General features: G+C 56.8%; 2 protein-coding genes across 3 annotated transcripts; one reads left to right on the forward strand and one right to left on the reverse strand.

Annotated features, from left to right (window-relative positions):
• Positions 1-247: 247 nt before the first annotated feature.
• Positions 248-7,489, forward strand: LOC126930415 (solute carrier family 26 member 10-like). Its single transcript, XM_050747380.1, has 18 exons — positions 248-1,016; positions 1,094-1,661; positions 2,125-2,235; positions 2,716-2,873; positions 3,040-3,204; positions 3,467-3,619; positions 4,319-4,401; positions 4,549-4,696; positions 4,786-4,899; positions 5,591-5,668; positions 5,758-5,853; positions 6,254-6,360; positions 6,477-6,546; positions 6,619-6,735; positions 6,876-6,909; positions 6,989-7,071; positions 7,157-7,211; positions 7,326-7,489. Exons 2-18 carry the CDS (start codon positions 1,319-1,321, stop codon positions 7,487-7,489), a joined length of 2,079 nt encoding a protein of 692 aa, XP_050603337.1. The 5' UTR covers positions 248-1,016; positions 1,094-1,318.
• Positions 7,490-8,219: 730 nt separating this feature from the next.
• Positions 8,220-14,823, reverse strand: B4GALNT1 (beta-1,4-N-acetyl-galactosaminyltransferase 1). 2 transcript variants are annotated; one of them, XM_050747300.1, is made up of 11 exons: positions 14,393-14,823; positions 13,559-13,777; positions 12,849-13,013; positions 12,629-12,735; positions 12,130-12,170; positions 11,804-11,984; positions 10,702-10,800; positions 10,367-10,557; positions 9,774-9,914; positions 9,271-9,511; positions 8,220-8,711 (listed from the first exon to the last, which is right to left on the reverse strand). In XM_050747300.1, exons 2-11 carry the CDS (start codon positions 13,774-13,776, stop codon positions 8,494-8,496), a joined length of 1,602 nt encoding a protein of 533 aa, XP_050603257.1. In that variant the 5' UTR covers position 13,777; positions 14,393-14,823; the 3' UTR covers positions 8,220-8,493. The 2 variants fall into 2 exon arrangements, with proteins under 2 accessions (XP_050603257.1, XP_050603256.1); XM_050747299.1 differs by lacking the exon at positions 14,393-14,823 and having other exon boundaries at positions 13,559-14,351.
• Between the last annotated feature and the right edge of the window lie 534 nt (positions 14,824-15,357).

The following is a 15,357-nucleotide window of genomic DNA, read 5'->3' on the forward strand; positions in this document are numbered from 1 at the left end:
TCCTAAGGGAGGGACAGGACATAGCGCCTAGATAAGACTTCTGTGGAACAATAGGAGGAATTGAAGAGGGGAGACCCACCCTCAGTGCACCCCACCCCCAGGGCTTTGGGGTCATGGACTGGGGGACCAGAGGATCATGGGGAGGGGTGCCGAAGATTCTTGCGAATGGAGGAGGGGATCGTGGCCAACAGCAGGATTCTGGAGTTAGAATCTTTGTATTTGTTTAGGAACCATAGGTACACATGAGGTGGGTGACTGATTCCTTTGCACTTTGTTTAACCACGTATGTGCTTTTGAATGCCTACTTTGTGAACAGCATTTGCTTTTTTTTTTTTTTTTTTGAGATGGAGTCTCGCTCTGTCACCCAGGTTTGAATGCAGTGGCTCCATCTCAGCTCACTGCAACCTCCACCTCCTGGGTTCAAGCGATTATCCTGCCTCAGCCTCCCGAGTAGCTTGGGATTACAGGCACCTGCCATTATGCCCAGCTAATTTTTGTATCTTTTAGTAGAGACAGGGTTTCACCATGTTGGTCAGGCTGGTCTCAAACTCCTGACCTCAGGTGATCCACCTGCTTCGGCCTCACAAAGTGCTGAGATTACAGACATAAGCCATTGCCCCTGGCCTGTGAAAAGCATTTGAATGTGATAAATGGTGCTTCCGTTTTTTTGGTTCCTAAGAAAAAAATTTCCTGTGGGTTCAATATTTCCCCTGAGGCCCTGAACTAGGCCCAGCCGCTCCTCACAAAGGTGTGGGTTCAGGTTCTGTCATTATCCCTGTCCAATCAATACATGTGTCTGCATTCCATGTCAGTAGGACATGAAACTGCTTCTTGGAGCCAGCTGTGCCCCATGAAGATGTGGGTCTGGGTGAAGTTCGGGATGGGTGCTGAACTTTTTGCTCTGGCTGGGAGAATGTAGTGGCTCAGGGAAGGACCCAAGAGGAACCAGCCTCTCTCTCCTCCCAAGGTGCGGATGGGGAAAGGAACCGGGAGTGAAGTGAAAAGTCTAAGGAGAGGTAAATAGCGGGTGTTGAGTGTCGGGGTGCGCTTGCCTTTCGGCTTCTCTCTCTCTAATCTCTACACATTTCCACAGCCACCCCAGAGCCAGCGATCGGATCTGGCCAAGGATGTCTGCAGAAACCCCTAACATAGAGACTCTCCTTCTCCAAGCCGCGGCTCTCGCCAGACTGGAGAAGGTCCTCAAAAAAGGGTGTCCTCAGGGCCGGATTGGACCCTGCTTCGTGGGAGGCGGGACTCAGGGCTTAGCTGGCGGAGGAGTATTTAAGACGGGGCGGAGTTGGAGGTGGCCAAGGGCAAAATGAGCGGGATTCAGGGCACCAGGACCTACCCAGGCGCGGGGGACACCTCTGACCTTAAGTACCCCTTGGGAACCAGGCTCAGGGAAGCTCTCACCGAGGCTCGGTTCCATCAGCTCTTCGGGGGCGAAGAGCAGGAACCGGAGCTACCTGCAGAGCGCCGCTTTCCCCGGCTCTTCGGGCTGTGGAGGCTGCGGGCTCGCGCTTGTTCCGGGACGGGGGCGTGGCGCCTGCTACAGGCTCTGCTGCCTCCGCTGCACTGGCTGCCCCATTACCGCTGGCGGGCCTGGCTGCTCGGAGATGCGGTGGCCGGAGTGACCGTGGGCATCGTACACGTGCCCCAGGGTGAGAGGCCTTAACAGCAGTCTGTCTGGAGCACAAGCTCTAGAGGGCTTCCGGGAGGAGGCTTAGGGAGCTGGGAATCCAGGAGCAGATGGTGGGTTCCTGCCGCTGCGGGTAGGAGAGAGGGATATGAGGCCAAGTTTGGGGTAAGGACTGTGGAGCTCCATCAGATCCCCACCCCCACCTCCCCTCATCTGCACAATCCTGCAAGAAGCCTTGGACAGGTTCTGGCTCAGAGAACTGGAGAGAGGCACAACGTCTGGCCCCCAGGACTTGGCCACAGCGTTCCTGACCTTGTCTGCCCCATGATCGCCCACTGAGGCCCATTAGCCCCTCAGTTCCCTCATGAGGCATGATTTAGCATCCTTGATGCCAGCCCCTAAGAGCCTGAGAAGGGCGTTTAAGTCCTGGAGGTTGGACAAGGCCCCCTCCCCACAGCACACCTTTCCATCCACTTCTATCCCAGGCATGGCCTTTGCTCTCCTGGCCTCCGTGCCCCCGGTGTTTGGACTCTACACTTCTTTCTTCCCCGTCCTCATCTACAGCTTGCTGGGTACTGGGAGACACCTGTCCACAGGTGAGTGACCAGGAACTTCCAATGACTCTTCTTCCCTGTGGGATGAAAATGGACAGGGGCTGTTATTTCCCTTCTTCCTCATTTCCCTGTTCACCTCTCCCATCTTCACCTCCCTCCTTGCCCAGTCCTGCTAGGAAACTGACCTAGGCAAAGCTAGCTAGAGTGGGTGCAAAGAGGTGGGAGTTTACCTGAACTTTTTTCCCCTATGAAATTTGGTTAAAATGAACATCTCAGGGACTTGAAAGGGGAAGAATAGGTGCATGGTCCCCAAAAGGGGCGCGCAGTAGGCAGAGAATCTGCAGGAGGGAGTAGTTTTTGCCGGCTGGTGCAGCTCTTCGCGCCACAGTCTTGACCGGGCAGCAGCCTTCTTGGAGAGCGGAGTCTGGCAGCAGCATTTCGGCCCCAGGGCGTGGAGCCTGAGCTGTTGCCCTGCCCAGGGCTGCACAGCTGGTGATGTCTGTATTTGTCCCCCGGCTGCAGGAACTTTCGCCATACTCAGCCTCATGACAGGCTCGGCCGTTGAGCGGCTGGTGCCAGAACCCCTTGTGGGGAACCTGAGCGGAACCGAGAAGGAGCAGTTGGACGCTCAGCGGGTTGGGGTAGCCGCAGCCGTGGCCTTCGGGAGCGGGGCGCTGATGGTGAGGGAGGACCAGGGGAGGATCCCGGGGGATCCTTGCTGGGGGGCCCGGGAAATTGGGCAGGGGGAGAGGGAGGGACCAGCCTTCAGCTTGGGTTCGGGAGGGCGGAGGTGCGCGGGGTTGGTTTGCTCCTCCTCTAGTTGGTGACTGCACGTCTTCTCCGCAGCTGGGGATGTTCGTGCTGCAACTCGGCGTCCTGTCCACCTTTTTGTCCGAGCCTGTTGTCAAGGCGCTGACCAGCGGGGTCGCGCTGCACGTGCTCGTGTCCCAGCTGCCGAGCCTCTTGGGGTTGTCCCTCCCGCGCCAGATCGGCTGCTTCTCTCTCTTCAAGGTGGGGGTGGGAGAAGAAAGGAGAAGGGGCTTCTAGAGGTCCCGGGAATAGGGAAATTCGAAAAGGGAGGAAGGACGGAGGGTGGAGGGGTAGTGTGTGACAAGGGCGCAGGAAAGGAAATTGGAGCCACGTGGCTGACCGAGGGCGCTGCGGAGGTAGAAGCCCTGGTGGCACTGGAGAGAGAGGGCCTCGCTCTGGGGGGCCCGCGCCGGGGCGCATGAACCCTGGCAAGGGGCCCTCTGCTCACAGCCCCTGCCCGCAGACGCTGGCCGCCGTGCTGACTGCGCTGCCCCGGAGCAGTCCGGCCGAACTGACCATCTCGGCGCTCAGCCTGGCGCTGCTCGTGCCGGTCAAGGAATTGAACGTGAGATTCCGAGACCGGTTACCCACGCCGATCCCGGGGGAAGTCGTCATGGTGAGGACGGCCGTGCGCGCCGGTCCCCTGCTCGCACAGACCCTGCTGTCCTGTGGGAAGTGGCCGCTGCCGCCCCCTGGTGGAGTGCAGAGAGGCCACGGAACAGAGGGCCAGCTCACACTCACTTTCCCTGGCCTCCTGCAGGAGGATGCTTTGACCTTCCACAGTCCCCCTCGACACTGTCCCACCTCTCTCACGGAGCACCCCCTACACCTCTTGGAGTTCCTTCTACCATCCTACAGCGCTCCCTTGAGGTCTTGCTGGTCACAGCACCTTCTCTGACACCTGTCCTCACCAGGGTCCTTCCCTGTAATTCACAGTGCATCTTCCTCTCCACCCTCCACTGACATTTCTCTCTCTACCCCACTAAATAAACGTTCCGCGTCTCCACAGATGCCAGTATATCACTAGATATCGTCCAGCTTCCCTCTTTGGAAGGCTCAGTGGCATCTCTTCATATCCACCATCTTTGGTGGCTCCAGCGCTCTGTGGCCTCAGGCATATGTCATCCCTCTTTCCCAGCTCCACACTCCAAATCAGTTGTCAGGCCCCCATCCCAAACACATCCCTGCTCCCCCAGGTGCTGGGCTCCTGCAACCAGCTAGACCTGCATTATGGTCCTCTCTCATGGTCAGCCCCTTCTAGCTTCTGCCAGGGACCCCATCTCTTCCCATGCCTTCATTTTGCTCTCTTTCTCAGGTGCTTCTGGCCTCCGTGCTCTGCTTCACCTCTTCTCTGGACACAAGATACCATGTCCAGATAGTGGGGCTGTTGCCTGGAGGGTAAGACAGAATGAAAAGACGCCGGCTTTCTCTTCTCCCACCTCTCCCACCTAACACTTCTTCTTATCTCCACCCCCCATTTTCTTTGCTTTCCTTATCTCACTGAAGCACCCAACTCCTCCTCACCATGGATCCCTCCCTCTCCAGATTTCCCCAACCCCTCCTCCCCAACCTGGCTGAGCTGCCCAGGATTCTGGCTGACTCGCTGCCCATCGCACTGGTTACTTTTGCGGTGTCCGCCTCCCTGGCCTCCATCTATGCAGACAAGTATAGCTACACTATTGACTCCAACCAGGTGGGACTCTGACTGTGGACCCCAACCCTCTCATTTGACTTCCCACCATGCCTTTGTCTCTCCCACTTCATCTCACTGCATCCCTCCAGGAGCTCCTGGCACATGGTGCCTCCAACCTCATCTCCTCCCTCTTCTCTTGCTTTCCCAACTCGGCTACGCTGGCCACCACCAGTCTACTGGTGGATGCTGGTGGGAAAACACAGGTAAGAGGGCATCCTTGGATGAGGAGAAAGGATGGGCCATCCAGGCAAAGTGGTGGTGCTGGAGAAACAGGTGGAAGATGGTTAGATACCCAGGTGGCACCTATATAGAGAAGACTGGGGATCTGTGAGAAAGGGTAGCAAGGGGATGGAATTATAGGAGAGATGGAAGACAACAATGTTCCAGTAAGACCTCTGTAGGCTCTAAGCACTGAAAAAGTTTATGGTGCCCCAGATATGGTTCAAAATAAAAACACAAAACTATAAAATAAACTTGAGATAAAATTATTTTTTTCACACAATGACATTGTCTTTTTAAAAGGAATATCACATATCAAAGTCTCCCCCTAATAATTTTGGTTTCCCTTACTTTGCTGGTGCCCTAAGCACGTGGTGAGCCTGCTTATAGGGTAACCCAACAGTGGCTTTTAAGGTGGAGGTGGGCTGCAAAACTGGGGAACTTGAACAACAGACATCTACAGGGAGACTGGTGAATAATGGGCATTTAATTAATTGGGGGGAGGGGAGGGTTAGATGTGAACGGCAGAATATTAAGAAGGGGGATGTGTAGAAGGAGATTTGGGAGAAGGGAGACTTCTGAGGAAGATAAGGCAGAGTGGGCAGGGAGACCAGCTCTCATGTGGGGGTGGGAGACTCCCTTCCTTTTTTTGCACCCATCCCTCCTTCCCTCTAGCTGGCAGGCCTCTTCTCCTGCATAGTGGTCCTGTCGGTGCTGCTGTGGCTGGGGCCCTTCTTTTACTATCTGCCCAAGGTAAGGAGCAGAGGAGGCATGAGCATGGCTGGGAGGGGTGGCTGTATTCCAGGACATCGAGGTAGTCAGCCCACCTCCTCTGCCTCAAGGCTGTCCTGGCTTGCATCAACATCTCCAGCATGCGGCAGATGTTCTTCCAGATGCAGGAACTTCCACAACTATGGCACATCAGTCGTGTGGACTTTGTGAGAAATGCCATTACCCCCAGGTGGCCCCCTCCCATCTTCTTAGCATCCCCAGCCTCTGCCCTGAACCAAAGCTAACTGTCCTGGTCCTAAGTTCTGCAACCCACCCACTCCCCCAACAAATGTAACTCCTAATACGCTTTACTCACAGGCAAGGGAAAGGATGGGGTTTGAACCCCTTGGACCTGAATATTTGTAACTTCCCAACTGGTGCAGGTCATTACATTTGGTGTGTGTCCCATTGAATCAACCTGTTCTTTCCCTCTGTCATGCTTTCTGCTTCTTCCTGGGTCATCTCTCCCCATCACTTGCCTTGGTAATCACTGCCCTGGATCTCTTTCCCCAGCAGTGATGGCCTGCCTTTTCTTTTGGGCAATCCACCCTTATCCCTGTCCTGCAGGCTGTGTGGATGGTCACCTGGGTGGCTGTAGTGACCCTGAATGTGGATTTGGGCCTGGCTGTGGGTGTTGTCTTCTCCATGATGACTGTGGTCTGCCGCACCCAGAGGTGGGCATAGAGATGAGTGGAGTTGAGGTCAGGGCAGGGGAGAGAATGAGGTGCTTGGGGTGACTCTCCAGCCAGGCCAGGCTAAGCTGGAAATCTGGCCCCACCTTCTTCCCTAGGGTGCAGTGCCTGGCACTTGGACAGGCTGAGGGAACAGAGCTCTACAGGCCACTCAGAGGAAGCCACAAGGTGGGTGGGCTGCAGCCAAAGAAGGAAAGGAAGATTAGCCCCAGATGTTTCTCTGACCCTCTGACCTCTTAGCTCCTCCAGGTCCCAGGGCTCTGCATCCTGAGCTATCCAACACCACTGTACTTTGGGACCCGTGGGCAGTTTCGCCGCAACCTGGAGTGGCACCTGGGGCTTGGAGAAGGAGAAAAGGTGAGGGAGCTTGGTTTAGGAGGGATGTGGATCCTCGGGGAGTGGGAGGCAGGTGGGCGTTCTGAGGGGGATCCTTGTGCTCAAGGGGTGCATGTTCATGCTGTGTCTCGGTTGTGGTGACTGCCCTTCTTTACTCATAGGAGACTTCAAAGCCAGATGGCCCAACTGTTGCAGGTAAGATGGGGTGACAAGAAGGAAGATTTGGGCATGTTGCATGGTGGCACTTGGGTACTCCTGTCTTCTCCCATTCTAGTTGCTGAGCCTGTCAGGGTAGTGGTCCTAGACTTCAGTGGTGTCACCTTTGCAGATGCTGCTGGGGCCAGAGAAGTGGTGAAGGTGAGGGAGAGGGCAGGTTGAGGAGAAACCCCTTAGCATGTAACTCATACCCTCTGATCTTAACCCCTTTGCCCCATCCCTGCAGCTGGCCAGCCGATGTCGAGATGCTAGGATCCACCTCCTCCTGGCTCAGTGTAATGGTGAGATGTGTGAAGAGTGGGACCCAGTGTCTGGGCAATGACTGGACACCTGCGGGAGGGAAAAGGACCCGGTGTGGACTGAGGGTCTCAGAGCCTGACACCCTCCCCACATAGCCTCGGTGCTGGGGACACTGACTCGGGCAGGACTCCTGGACAGGGTGACCCCAGATCAGCTGTTTGTGAGTGTGCAGGATGCAGCTGCTTATGCCCTGGGGAGCCTGGTAAGGGGCAGTAGCACCAGGAGCGAGAGCCAGGAGGCACTGGGCTGCGGCAAGTGAGGCAGGGGTAAGTGGCTGGAGACTCAGGGAGAGGGGTTTGGGAAAGGGTCTGCGGAGGAAGATCAAGAAGAAAAGGGTGGGGATGGAATGAATAGTGGATTGAAGACCAACTCAGGGAGCCCAAGCTGAGCTATGGGTGAGGAACTGAAGAACTCAGATCCCTAAGCAGGTGGGGTACCCCTGAGAGGACTGCCACATTTCATCAAGGGAGAGGGTGCCTAATCTATTCCTGACATGTCTCCTCTCGTCTCCAGCTCACTGACTCAAAGATTTGCACAGTGTGGGTCTGACCTCATCATGTGGAGTGCAGAGGGCCCCGATGACATGTGTGTGATGAGGACCATGACCTTGAGCTCCCTTACCTAACGTAACTAATAAAATGAAGCTGAGAGCTTTGGAATCCATGAAGCGAGTCTAGGTGTTTGCACAGGGACTCTGGTGCTCTGTCTTTTGTGCCCACAGCATTGCAGAGACACAACTAAGAATGGCTTTCACCATGTGTTCACCGGCCCTCACCCCAGCCCCAGTGCCGCAAGTTATCTCTGTGGGGGTGGGGCTGGAGCAGGTACACAGAGTACTGGATCTGAAGATGCGGGTGAGGGGTACAGTCTTGGGATTATGTGTTGGGGAACTTCCCCACCCCCTCAGTCCCAAGAAGATGAGAGGACAGTGTTTCCACCTTAGGTTCTTAGAGTCCCCCTGGGCTCTTTGGCACTTGGAAAGTGATCCCCCCATTTCCTGCCCCATGAGAATGGGGAGGGGGAGGACTTGGCACTGGCTGCGGGAGAGGTTATGGCTCCACCAGGCCTCTGGGCACTCGAAAAAGGAGGGGTGTCACCAGGACAACCCCTATTGGGCATAAGGTTCTGAAAAGGAAGAGTGAGGAACTAGAGGCTCAGGGACTGCCAGTAGAGTGCTCACAGGGTGGATGGGGTTTGTTGGAAATTCCTGGCAGGGACAAGGAGGCAGGCCCAGCCTGAGAGTCAGAAATCCCCTGTGGGCCATCACTGGGAGGTCATGCACTGCAGCCGGTGTTTGAAGAAGAGCAGCCGGTGTTTGGCCATCTGGCTCTCATCCAGTGATCCTGGATAACGGTACCGGGCGTAAGTCTCTGCCCCGGCATCCCTTGATGTCCAAGGCAGCTTCAATTTGGATGCATGATCCACCACGACGTCGGAGCAGGAGCCAACCCGAAGGGAACCAAGCCCATCCAAGAAGAATTCTGGGGGTGGAGGGGAGTACACAGTGAGGGATCCCAAGGGTGCAGAACGCCGACCGGTAAGGGAGAACTCTCAAATTTAGGGTGTGGAAAGTGTGTGTGCAAAGGCTTGTTTCTAAGGACCTTGAGCAAGTAAATCAACTCCCTGGGTCTCAGTTTTACTCTTGTGTAAATGGAGTCAATATACTTGTGCTTTGAAAATGGAAAAACCTACCCCCACTCCCAGAGGTTAAATAAACGCCAGATGGGTTGCACCGACTATGGTCTGAACTAGGGGAAGCGCTGGGAGTAGAGTAGGGGTGGCGGCAACAGTGACCGGGAAGCTTACGCGGGCGGGGAGGAGGGGCCCAGCGGTTGTGCTGGGAATAGAGATTTAAAGGGTATGCGGGGCTGGGAGAGGGTGGGAGCTGTCTGTCGTCCAGGTGCAGGTCTTGGTACATCATTGCAGAACTGTTCTAGAGTTCCCGGTGGCGGCTGGGCGCGGGTGCAGCCTAGGAGAGGCGGGTGCGCCAGCTCCCTGTGGGGTTCCTGCCAGGGTCGACCGGGAGGGGGCGCCACTCACCCAGATGAGCCACGCGGCTGAGGCGGGGGTCGAAGCCGACCTCGCGCACCTTGTCAGTCCGCGCCAGGAAGAAGTTAACCACGCCGTCGGTGACCACGCAGCCTGGGAAGCCGACGAGCTCGTGGTGGAAGCCGCGCCTTTGCCGGAGGCAGTTCCCGAGGCCTGGGGCACCGGGCTCCACGCTCAGCAGCTGCCGGTAAGTGGTGGCGAAGCCGGAGATCTCGCGCACTGCGCCCCCCACCTGCAGGGAGAGGGAGGCTGGCTCCAGGCAGCCGGGGATCGGGCACCCGAAGGGGGCAAGGTCTGCGCTCTGGTGCCTTCGGGGGTACCCCTGCCCCATCCTCTTCCGCTTCACCCTTGCAAGACCCAGACAGTCCCCAGGCCCCACTTCGTGGTCCTCTCTCTGTCCCAGGGCTCGCCGTTCCTGGCCGCAGCGTCCCCACTGTGGCCTTAGCCTGTTCAAGGCCCTTCTCCACCCCCACATCCTACGGCCCCTGCCCTACCAGGTCCAGGGGCGTCCGCTCCAGCACGTCCACAAGCCTCTCCAGCCGCGTCCGCGCGGTGAAGACGAAGTCGTCGTCCACCCACAGCACGTACTTGGTGGTTACTTGGGACACGGCCAGGTTCCGGCCTGCGAACCAGCCCTGGCGGAAAGGTGTGTGTGGTTGGGGAGGCTGCAGAAATAGGACATGGCCCTCTGCCACCTTTCTTTCTCTCCCCCGACCCTTCTCAGCTTGTATTCTTCTCCAGACTTTTGAGTGCTTTCGAATGGCCAGAAGCTAGGTAAAAAAAAATGCAGATCCCCCACAGAGGTTCCAAGTCAGTGGTCTCGGAATGCGTTTAATTTCTGTGTGCATTTATTTATTCATTCATCAGCTATTTTATTGAATGCCATTATGCACTAAGCACCATTCTAAGAATGCAGAGAGAATTTCCTGCTCCCACGAAGCTTACATTCCAGGAAGCCTCATGCTTAACAGGCACCCCATGATTCTGAGGCAGGTGGTCCTCGAATCACTACCCTGGAGGCTGCAGATTGAGGGCGCACCCACTGCGGGAGTCCTCTGGCCTGCCGTTCAGCCTGCTAGCTGCACACCTTGCCGAAGGGCATGAGATAGTGTTCCACGTAGGGGCCACTAACGCGCTCTGGCTTGTCACTGTCGTCGGCGATGACCACGGTAACCGTTGGGTAGAAGCGGCGGATACTGGTGATGAGAGCCCGTAGCCGATCATAACGGAGGAAGGTCTTGGTGGCAATCGTGACTAGAGCGCTGATGTTGTACTGGGCTGAGATTGAGGGCACAGGGTTGGGTGCAGACAAGGCGAGTTGGGAGAGGGGAACAGGTAGATATCCCTTCCCAGGACTGCCCTCTCTCTACTTGCTCCCCACCAATACTGGATCTAGTATGTCCCTGCCCCTACCAGCCTCACCTCCCTGGGGTAGAGACCCAGGTGGGTACAGCCGAGGGTTGGGTGGGTGTCTTATGCGGACGGTGAAAGCAGCCTCATGTCCCTCGGTGGAGAACCGGACTGGGAAGAAAGGACATGGCGTTTGACCCTGAAGGGTGGGGCAACATTCTGTTTTCAGCCAATCAATATTTAAGTGCCTACTCTGTGTCCCACCTTTCTAGGCCTTGGTGGAAAAAAACACAAGGTTCATACCTTCATGGAACTTACATTCTAATGGGTAGGAGAAAAACAATAAAGAAAATTTTAAGTAAAAGCTAACCTTTATTGAGCACTTACTATGTGCCAGACCTGTTAAAAAATTACCTTAAATATATGAACTCATTTTATCTTCATGATAGCCCTATTAAGTAGATTCCTACAACAGAAAAAGAAGCTGAGACACAGAAAAGTAACTTGCCACATTTACACAACTATTAAGCAACAAAACTGATAGCAACCTAGTCAGTCTGGTGCCAGACTAAGTAAATTAAAAAATTCAGATACTGGTAAGTATTGAATGGAAAATAAGACAAATAAGTAATGTAATAGTGAAGAGGAGACATTTGAGCTGAGATCTAAACGACAAGAAGGAGCCAGTCTGCAAAAATCTGGGGAAGAGCATTCCGGGCTGAGAAAACCGCAAGTGCAAAGGCCCTAAGGTCGAAGCAAACTCAGTGCAACAAACCAGCTTTGGGGAGAAGCAGGAGGGCTCTTAGGCCCCTTTTGTTGAAGAGAAATGGGAACTCAGGAAAGTAAAGGGCTTTGTCCTCCAGTAAGGGGTGGGTTGGAAATATAGTCTTCTAACTCCTTAGACACGTCTCTTCCTGGGGCCCCCATGGTTGGCCTAAAGGGGAGACACACCCAAAGCTCGGGTTTCCCTCTGGCCTGCTCCAGCCCCAGATGAACAAAGGCCCCTTTTCTCCCTCTCTGGCCCTGCTGGTCCAGTTGAAGCACTCATTGTGTGGCAGGACAGCTCTGGCCATAGACCAGATGCCTCCCATGCCCTCTGCCATTTGCCCACTCCAGCCTTTCTGGTTCTTCTCTGTTTGCCCAGCCTGCCCCTCTCCCCACCCAGGCCTCACACCTGTGTCTGCTGTGTTGGTCTGGTAGCTTCGGCTGCTGTAAGTGACCAGTTGTAGTTGCCTGTTGAGTTGGTCCAGCCCTGGGCTGACAAGGGTGAGATCTGCCTGCCCCTCTCCAATGAGAGTCACTCCAGTCACTTCCCCTGCCACGTCCCAGGTGCCTAGGGAGGCAGTCAGGTTTACCTAGGAGGGGATTGGAGAGTGCAGGGTTAGGCCTCAGACCCACTTCTTGCCTCCCTGATTCGTCCATCCTTCCCTTAGTAGCCCTGCCTCCTTCTCAGCATTCTTGATGCCTACTTGGCCTCCTTCCCTTCCTGTTTTCTCTCACCTGGTATACCTCCTGACCAGAAGCTGCCTGAAGGCTCAGCCCTAGGAGAATGGAAGCAGGGATCAGAATCACATAGGCAGCCCTGAATTCTTTCTCATTTTCTCTCCCTGCTGTCACCACACACAATAGAGAACTTTCCACCCATTCTTCTTATTGAGGCCTCAGCAGGGCACACTGTAACATAGCCTACAGTGACTGATTTTTGAGCCCTTCCCATCAAAGCTTGCCCTATGGCCTGCCCTGCCCACCACCTAACCAATGGTTAGTCAGAAAAGAATAGATTCTTTCCCCCAAAACTCCCCAGTTACAGTCTTCTGAAATTCCTAGAGTCCCTTCTGTCCTCACCTCCCACCTCCTAAGCCCCCTTTTGAGCTTAAGTCCCTCTTTCATCAGAGGTTCCCACCTCCCATTCCAATCATCTCCCATTCTTCCCCACCCAGCCTCGGGCTCTGCCACCCTCACTGTGGCTGAGGTCATCCTCTGGGACCCTCCTCCCTACCTGGCACCAAGATGCTCCTGAGGGGCTGAACTTCCACACCTTGTAGGGGGTACTGGAGCGGGGAGTTGGCAGGGGCTATGAGCAGTTGGTCAGCTGGGGACTGGCTCCTGGCAGTGGAGGAAGGAGAGGACAGAGCAGAGTCAGGGGGAGAGGGTCTCTCCCTCCCGGCACAATCACTGCTCTCCTCCTGTGGAGTCATGCCCTTCTTTCAAGCTGGTACCTTGACAGAAAGGCCTGGAACTCCTGCTCTCTTGTGGCAGAGGCAGCGCTCAGCTCTGCAGGGTCAAAGGCCTTGGTGAGGTCAATGGCTCGGACTTGTTTCTGGAAGGGGAGGGGGAGGCCCCCCCCACTGGACTCACAACTGCAGTTGTTCCAAGCCAGCAGCCTGAAGGGAGTAGTAAGGGTCATCAGACCCAGCTACACAGCTCCATTCATCCCATAAACACTGACACAGCACCCCACACCTTGGCCCTGAAATTCTGTCCATCTAGGATCCATCCCCTTAGACGTTGCCCTTCAAATAGTACTTGGGAGGGGGACCAAGGATCGGACGACCTAGCCCCTAAATCTGGATTTTAGAGTTGTAGGACAGGGCCAATTACTAGGATTTCAGGAGCTGCCTACCCACCAACCAGCAGCCCACCTGGAGTCTCTTCTCATACCTGAATCAGGACCTCAGGGAGTCTTTCAGGGCCCTCCCTTAACTGCACAACCTCCCACGCCCATCCCCATCCTCATCCCCATGGCAAGGTTCAGGGAGAACAGATTTTCCCTAGCCCAAGCCTCAGCAGCCTCCCACTTCCACCTCCCACTTCACTCCACACAACCCGTTAGGAGAACGCAGGCATCTGAGCCCAGCAGTGGAGGAAACAAAAGCCCCCAGGCCACCCCCAGCGAGCGCCGCGCTGCGCCGCCGCGGTCGGCACTCACCTCACTACTTGCTCCTTGATCCTGACCGGGATGTGTGCGTAGCGGGGCTCAGGAGCAAGATCTGGCAGCTCGGGCCTGCGGGGGCTCTGCGGGGGCGCCCACGGCGCAAGAGGTGCCCGGAGGCCGGGCGCGTCCCGGGTGCTCGCGTACAGGAGCCCCAGCGAGGCGCAGGCGACCAGAAGGACCAGCGCGCACAGGGCCCGGCGGCCCAGCCACATCCTAGGTGGGGGTAGGGTGGGGAGTGAGAAAGGGAGGGAAGAAGGGAGGGCAAGGGATGGGGCCCTTGGCCCCCGCGTCCTCAGAGGCTCCTGCCGGCTCCCAAGAGCGCTCTCCACTCCACACATCGCGCTAAGATTTGCACTGCCAGCCGCGGTTTTCCCGGTGCCCCTCCCCTCACTTCTCAGGCCCCAGGGTCTCCCGGCCTCCTTTCTTCTCGCCCTCTCCCGCATCTCGGTTTCCTCTCACACCCGAGGCCTGGCATCTTAATGCTGAAGACATTTGGATGCCGCGGTTTCGACGCGGCCGTGCGTGAGCTTTGGAAAAGCCCCGCTCTATTAGGGCAGTGGCAGTCCCGAAGCCCGCAGCCCGCCCTGGCCGGCGCGCCCCCTACTCCTCAATCCGAGCATCACCTGGGCTGGGGTGGGCTGCGGAGGGCGGCTCCACACCTAGCCTGTCAGGAAAAAATGCAGAATCACGCCCGTGCTGGCGGGCGCCCCCGGCGGAGGTGACCCGATGAGTGGCCTCGGGAAGCGGCGCGGGGAACAGGGTGGACCGGGAAGCGCGCCTCCTCCCGCCTCCTGCTCCGCCCCTCATCCCCCCGCCTCGGGCACTGACCTGTCTAACGCTCTAAGGCAGCGGCAAAATTTCGGTCCGGGCTGTGCCAGCTTTCAGCCCCCGCCTGAGGGTCCTCATGGGGCTAGGGGCTGATCGATGGGAGAGCTGGGCGTGAGCCTGAGGGTGTGGGGGACCCTCCTGCCTCTGGAGCGCGCCCGACCCCTCCCGCCTTGGAACTCTCGGGGCTTTTGTGGAGCGCGGCTCGGTGGTGGTTCTGGGCGTTTCCTGCCCGGGGGCGGTTGGCGGGGCGCGAGGACCAAGTTAAGAAGCCGTTGCACCCCAGCCCCGGGGGCAAAGCCGGGGATCCCTGGCTCCGTGTCCCACTGGCAGCGCGGGGAGGGCTCTGGCCGCCTCCCGGCTCTTCGCACCGCAGCGCCGCGCGGTTCGGCTCCGGGCTGGTTGCGGCTGCTTCGGCTCCGCGCGGGGAATGCGAGCGCCCCGGCGCCTTCTAGTGGGCGCGGAGGAAACTGCGGGGGCGAGGAGCAGACGCGGGAAGGTCCTCGCTCACAACCCCCAGCCCTTAGCCTCCAAACCCTGGCATCTCAACCGCCTGCTCCCAAGACCAGCCCTTCCGTTGCCTGCTCGTTCTGAGCTTGTAGGCGAGGATGGGCAAATAAGGGCTTTGGGAGGAGGTAGGGCGGGGGCGCGCTAAAACCCACGTCAAGTTTGAATGTTAGGGTGAAGATAAAAGAAACAACCCCTGGAAAATAAACGCTCTGACTGGCTAACAAAGACTGATGCACAGCCTCCCTCTCCCCCTCCTCCCCCGCCCTGCCCCCCTTTATTTAACAGACACTCAAGAGATACACACTGGGTAATTCAAAGGCCTATTTCCCCGAACTGCCGCTTGGTGCAACCTTGCAGGAGGAGGGGAACCCCAGAGAGGCCAGATTGGCGGTAGTTCTGCCTGGAAGCCTTAGGTCATAGACAGCTTGATACTTCACACTGCTGAGAATCAGAGTTCT

This window comes from Macaca thibetana, chromosome 11 (genome assembly GCF_024542745.1).
Source record: "Macaca thibetana thibetana isolate TM-01 chromosome 11, ASM2454274v1, whole genome shotgun sequence".
In the NCBI taxonomy this organism is placed as follows: Eukaryota; Metazoa; Chordata; class Mammalia; order Primates; family Cercopithecidae; genus Macaca; species Macaca thibetana.